The sequence below is a fragment of the Artemia franciscana genome, chromosome 4 (assembly GCF_032884065.1).
Source record: "Artemia franciscana chromosome 4, ASM3288406v1, whole genome shotgun sequence".
NCBI classification, from domain to species: Eukaryota; Metazoa; Arthropoda; class Branchiopoda; order Anostraca; family Artemiidae; genus Artemia; species Artemia franciscana.
The window spans coordinates 12,500,983-12,507,903 of record NC_088866.1 but is presented as its reverse complement, the minus strand read 5'-3'; the positions used below and the strand labels follow the sequence as shown (position 1 = coordinate 12,507,903).

The 6,921-nt window shown below is 33.0% G+C and overlaps 1 protein-coding gene across 1 annotated transcript; it reads left to right on the top strand.

Annotated features, from left to right (window-relative positions):
• Positions 1 to 2,721: 2,721 nt before the first annotated feature.
• Positions 2,722 to 3,980, top strand: LOC136026008 (zinc finger protein 239-like). The gene has a single exon (XM_065702157.1). The coding sequence runs from the start codon at positions 2,848 to 2,850 to the stop codon at positions 3,889 to 3,891; it is 1,044 nt and encodes a 347-aa protein (XP_065558229.1). The 5' UTR covers positions 2,722 to 2,847; the 3' UTR covers positions 3,892 to 3,980.
• Positions 3,981 to 6,921: the final 2,941 nt, after the last annotated feature.

The window sequence follows — 6,921 nt, the reverse complement described above, 5'->3', positions numbered from 1 at the left end:
TATATATATATATATATATATATATATATATATATATATATATATATATATATATATATATATATATATATATATATATATATGTATATATATATATATATATATATATATATATATATATATCTATATATATATATATATATAATAATATATATGTCTGTGGATATGTGGATCATGACGTCACCTGAAAAATACTGGATCAGTATCTTAATGAAACTAAAAAAAGGCACTCACTAAAAACTAATAATGCTAAAAAACTAAAAAAACTAAAAAAAGGCAAAAACTACAAAAAAACTAAAAACTAATAAAAAAGCTAAAAAACTAAAAAAACTAAAAAAAGGCAAAAACTACAAAAAAACTAAAAACTAATAAAAAAAATAAAAAAGCTAAAAAACTAAAAAAACTAAAAAAACTAAAAAAAGGTAAAAAACTAAAAAAACTAAAAACTAAAAAAAACTAAAAAAAAGGAAAAAACTGAAAAATAAGCTAAAATAAAGGTAAAAACCAATAAAAAACTAAAAAAAAACTGAAAAAACTAAAAAAAGGCAAAAACTACAAAAAAAAACTAAAAACTAATAAAAAAAGTAAAAAAGCTAAAAAACTAAAAAAACTAAAAAAACTAAAAAAAGGTGTAAAACTAAAAAAAATAAAAAATAAAAAAAAACTAAAAAAAAGGAAAAAACTGAAAAATAAGCTAAAATAAAGGTAAAAACCAATAAAAAACTAAAAAGAAAAAAAGGAAAAAACTAAAAAAAATTTTCATCTAAAAAACTAAAAAAAACTAAAAAAGGTAAAAACTAAAAGAACTAAAAAAGAAAAAAATAAATGACGAAACTCAAAGAGAAAGCGACCAGGACAAAAGGAATGTTCGATTAGCAATCAACAAAGCACCGGGACACAGGGAGTATAAATGACGACCAGGACATAAGTAAAAAAAAAAAAACTATCTATATATATAAAAATAAGTTGTCTGTGGATCTGTGGATCGTGGATCAGGTGACGTCACCTGAAAAAACTGGATCAGGTGACGTCAAAACTGAAAAAACTAAAAAAAGGCAAAAACTACAAAAAAAAACTAAAAACTAATAAAAAAAATAAAAAAGCTAAAAAACTAAAAAACTAAAAAAAGGCAAAAACTACAAAAAAAACTAAAACTAATAAAAAAGCTAAAAAACTAAAAAAACAAAAAAAAAGGCAAAAACTACAAAAAAAACTAAAAACTAATAAAAAAAATAAAAAAGCTAAAAAACTAAAAAAACTAAAAAAACTAAAAAAAGGTAAAAAACTAAAAAAACTAAAAACTAAAAAAAACTAAAAAAAAAAGGAAAAAACTGAAAAATAAGCTAAAATAAAGGTAAAAACCAATAAAAATCTAAAAAAAAAACTGAAAAAACTAAAAAAAGGCAAAAACTACAAAAAAACTAAAAACTAATAAAAAAAGTAAAAAAGCTAAAAAACTAAAAAAACTAAAAAAACTAAAAAAACTAAAAAAAGGTAAAAAACTAAAAAAAAAATAAAAAATAAAAAAAACTAAAAAAAAAGGAAAAAACTGAAAAATAAGCTAACATAAAGGTAAAAACCAATAAAAAACTAAAAAGAAAAAAAGGAAAAAACTAAAAAAAATTTTCATCTAAAAAACTAAAAAAAAACTAAAAAAGGTAAAAACTAAAAGAACTAAAAAAGAAAAAAATAAATGACGACACTCAAAGAGAAAGCGACCAGGACAAAAGGAATGTTCGATTAGCAATCAACAAAGCACCGGGACACAGGGAGTATAAATGACGACCAGGACATAAGTAAAAAAAAAAATTAACAAAACTAAAAAGAAGGTAAAAACTACAAAAAAACTAAAAAGAAAAAAAAACTAAAAACTAATAAAAAACTAAAAAATCTAAAAATCTAAATAAACTAAAAAAGAAAAAAAAAGGAAAAAAATAAAGGAGAAAAACAAAACTAAAAAACGAATGTATATACAGACCGGGACACCGGGATACAAATGACGACCGGGACACAGGGAATATAAATGACGACCGGGACACAGGGACACAACTACAACGGGGACACCGGGGGAAACAGGGGGATGTAAATGACGACCGGGACACCGGGACAGGGAATGGTCGATTAGCAATCACCATCAACAAAGCTCAAGGGCAATCATTAGAATCATGAGGTATAGATCTGAATACAGATTGTTTTCCCATGGACCATTATATGTTGCATGTTCAAGAGTCGGTAAACCTGACAATCTATTTATATGCAAAGACAATGGGACAGCAAAGAATGTTGTATATTCGCAAGTTTTACGTAGTTAAAACCATATATATATATATATATATATATATATATATATATATATCTATATTCACAGGTGGGACATAGGGACACAACTACAATGGCGCGTAACTATTATGGCGCGTAACGACTTACGCGCGCGGGGGGGCTTGGGGGGGGGGGCGCGAAGCGCCCCCACCAACTAGGTGTTGGGGTGGCGCGAAGCGCCACCCCAACAGCTAGTATATATATATATATGTATATATATATATATATATATATATATATATATATATATATATATGTTGGGAAAAGATATGTGAATGACGTCATTATTGTATACATCAGTATCTTAATGACCTCATCCACTGATATAAAAGGCTGCATTCATATTACATTCCTAGATGACGTCACATGAAATTTCTTACCATAATCTATTTCAGTGACGTCATTCATAGCATAAAAACAAGCGTTGTTTAGGAAGATCCATCAGTCTACTTTTGAAAAGCAAGTAGTAATATAAGTATTCTAATAACAAGTACAAGTATAAACAGCCAGCATTATACCTTTAGTGATATGGCAATAAGTTTTGGAAACTTTGATCTTGACCCTTATTCCCAGCTTATGACTGGAGTGACCGATTTTACATACCAAGAAGACTTACAACTGGACTGCAAAAAACAAATTCCTTTGAAGCACAGATTGGCCAGGCATATGAGAACTCAAAATGGAAAAAAACACTATGAATGTGAAGAATGCAAAAAGAAATTTTCTTTCAAGTCCCATTTGGCTGTGCATATGAGAATTCACAGTGGAGAAAAACCGTATGAATGTGAAACATGCAAAAGTAAATTTTCTACCAAGTCCCATTTGGCTGTGCATATGAGAATTCACAGTGGTGAAAAACCATATGAATGTGAAACATGCAAAAAGAAATTTTCTGCCAAGTGCAATTTGCCTGCGCATATGAGAATTCACAGTGGTGAAAAACCATATGAATGTGAAACATGCAAAAAGAAATTTTCTGTCAAGTCCCATTTGACTGTGCATATGAGAATTCACAATGGTGAAAAACCATATGAATGTGAAACATGCAAAAGTAAATTTTCTGACAAGTCCAATTTGGCTGTGCATATGAGAATTCACAGTGGAGAAAAACCGTATGAATGTAAAACATGCAAAAGTAAATTTTCTGTCAAGTCCCATTTGACTGTGCATATGAGAATTCACAGTGGTGAAAAACCATATGAATGTGAAACATGCAAAAGTAAATTTTCTACCAAGACCCATTTGAATTTGCATACGAGAATTCACAGTGGTGAAAAACCATATGAATGTGACGTATGCAAAAAGAAATTGTCTTCACAGTTTGCTTTGACTGAGCATAGGAGAACGCACACTGGTGAAAAACCCTATGGATGTGAAACATGCAAAATAGAATTTTCTTTCAAGTCCGAGTTTGCTAAGATTATAAGAACTCACAATGGAGAAAAACCCTATGAATGTGAAGCATGGTTAGAAAAATTTTCTATGAAGAACGATTTAACTAGGCACATGAAAACCCACGCTGATGAAAAACCATATGAATTTGAAGAATTAAAAAGTGATACGAGGTGTTAGCCCTACTGATTGGTCTTTTTTTCAAAATTGGCATTTGATTGATTTAAATTTCTGTTTGTTTTAAGTTTTAATAAAATTTCATAATTTAACCTTCGTTCGTCTTTGGATTTAATGTAGCTCCGCTTTTATTTGTTTTTTTTTCTATAATTACTCAATAATATATATGAGCCTGAAAAACACGCCAACCTTTTGAAAAAGAGGGGGAAACCCTCCAAAAAAATATAGTGATCTCGCCAATGTCTACTATTCTGCCTAGTAAAGAGAGGACCTCGATACATGGTACCCTATAATCAATTGTTTTGACAATATATCGAGTCGAAATCAAAAGTCACCATTAGAATCGCGATTGCCAAAAAGCATAGGAAATTACAGTCCTCTGGCTCGGAAAACAAGGGAAATCACTTTTTTGCAAGGGTAGCACTAATTTGTCCATTTTTTCGCTCCTACTTGCGGGGCACTGGAGCATCATAAAGAGTTGTTTAAGAACTCATTCTGAAGGAAGTCGCTATATCTAGTGCCTTTTGTAAAGAATAAAACAGGAAATTTAAAATAAAATAAATATTTCGACAAAAATCTGCTTCTATGCATACTATTATCACTTTAAAGGTGTAAAATTGTAAATACATCATCGGCCTTAGGTAAAGCATATTGGAAATTGTCTAACGACCATTGGTCATTGGCACCTTTCAATGTTATATGCGTTTCCTGGGAAGCCCTCCATTTTCTAGAGAAAAGAGTAGCAAACAAAGGTGACTCATTTGTAGTATGCTGCTTTACAGCGAAAATCAATATATGCATGCCTGCGAATTTTCCCCCTCAAGCCAAACCCAACCATTTTGTCAGTATATTAGCACGATTATTTTCCACTTTTCCTAAAGATTTTGTGAGCATATGAATTTTGGGATTTAATTACCCTTTTAGATGTTGTGATGGTCATTAATCTTAGATAGGATATGTTGGTCCACTCGCCCAATTATTTATCGGATAAATTTGTTCTTTTTTATTTCCCTTTAAGCTTACTCCTTTCTTTTCCTTTTTATGGCACTTGGTATTAAACTAGTGACAGATAGCGATCACAAATTATGTCGGTCTGTCCTGGTTTTGCTACTTTAGGTACTTCCAGGTAAGCTAGGACGATGAAATTTAGCAGGCGCATCAGGGACCGGATCAGATTCAATTAGAAATAGCCATTTTCCCAATTTGACCATCTGGGGCGGGGTGGGGTGTAGTGGGAGGCTGGTTAATTCGGAAAAATAGAAAAAATGAGGTATTTTTAACTTACGAACGGGTGATGGGACCTTAATGAAATTTGATGTTTGGAAGGATATCGTTTCTCAGAGCTCTTATTTTAAATCCCGACCAGATCTGGTGACATTGGGGGGAGTTGGTGGGTGGAAATAAAAATCTTGGAAAACCCTTAGAGTGGAGGAATCGGGATGAAACTTGGTGAGAAAAATAAATACAAGTCCTTGATAAGTCATTGACATAACCGGAATGGATCCGCTCTCTTTGGGGGAGTTGGGGGGAGGGGTTAATTCTTAAAAATTAGAAAAATGAGGTGTTTTTAATTTACGAAAGAGTGACCGTATCTTAATGAAGTTTCATATTTAGAAGGACCTCGAAACTCAGCTCTCTTCTTTTAAATCTTGACCGGATCCAGTGTCATCAGGAGGGGGGGATCTTGGAAAACGCTTAAAGCGGAGAGATCAGGACGAAACTTGGTGGGAAGAATAAGCACAAGTACACGATAGGTGACTGATATAACCAGACCGGATCCGCTTTCTTTGGCGGAGTTGGGGGGGGGGAGTAATTTGGAAAAATAGAAAAAATGAGGTGTTTTTAACTTACGAAAGAGTGACCGTATCTTAATGAAATTTCATATTTAGAAGGACCTCGAAACTCAGATCTCTTCCTGTAAATCCTGACCGGATCCAGTGTCATTAGAGGGAGGGGGGTCTTGGAAAACGCTTAAAGCGGAGAGATCGGGATGAAACTTGGTGGGAAGAATAAGCACAAGTCCAAGATAGGTGACTGACATAACCAGACCGGATCCGCTTTCTTTGGCAGAGCTGGGGGGGGGGGGGGTAATTAGGAAAAAGTAGAAAAAATGAGGTATTTGTAACTTACGAACGGGTGATCAAATCTTAATGAAATATGATGTCTTAAAGGATCTTGTGCTTTAGAACTCTCATCTTAAATCCCGACCAGATCTAATGACATTGAAGGGAGTTGGAGGGGGAAGCCGGAATTCTTGGAAAACGTTCGAGGTATCTTACGAATGGGTGATCGGATCTTAATTAAACTTGAAATATCGAAGAATCTTATGTCTCAGATGCTCTATGTTCAATTCGAATCGGATCCGGGGCATAGAGGGTTGGAGGGGAGACAGAAATAATGGAAACCGGAAATCTTGGAAAACGCTTAGAGTGGAGAGATCGAGATAAAACTTGATGGGAAGAATAAGCACAAGTTATAGATACGAGATTGACATCATTTGTACGGATCCGTTCTCTTTGAGGGAGTTGAGGGGGTTGTTAATTTGGAAAAATCAGAAAAACTGAGGTATTTTTAACTTAAGAACGGGTGGCCAGATCTTAATGAGATTTAATCTTTAGAATAAACTCATGTCTCAGAGCTCTTACTTCAAATCCTGACCAGATCTGTTGGCATTGGGGGAAGTAGGAGGGAGAAACCGGAAATCTTGGAAAATCATTATAAATGTCGTAGATAAGTGATTGACGTAACCGGACTGGATCCGCTTTCTTTGGGGGATTTAGGTTTTGGTGTTCAGTACTTAGGCGAGTTTGGTGCTTCTGGACGTGCTAGGACGATGAAAATTGGTAGGCATATCAGGGAGCTGTACAAATTGACTTGATAAAGTCGTTTTCCCTGATTCGACCATCTGAAGGGCTGAAGGGAGAAGGAAAATTAGAAAAATTGAGGTATTTTCAACTTACGAGAGGGTGGTCGGATCTGAATGAATTTTATATTTAGAAGGACCTCGTGACTCAGAGCTCTTATTTTAACTTC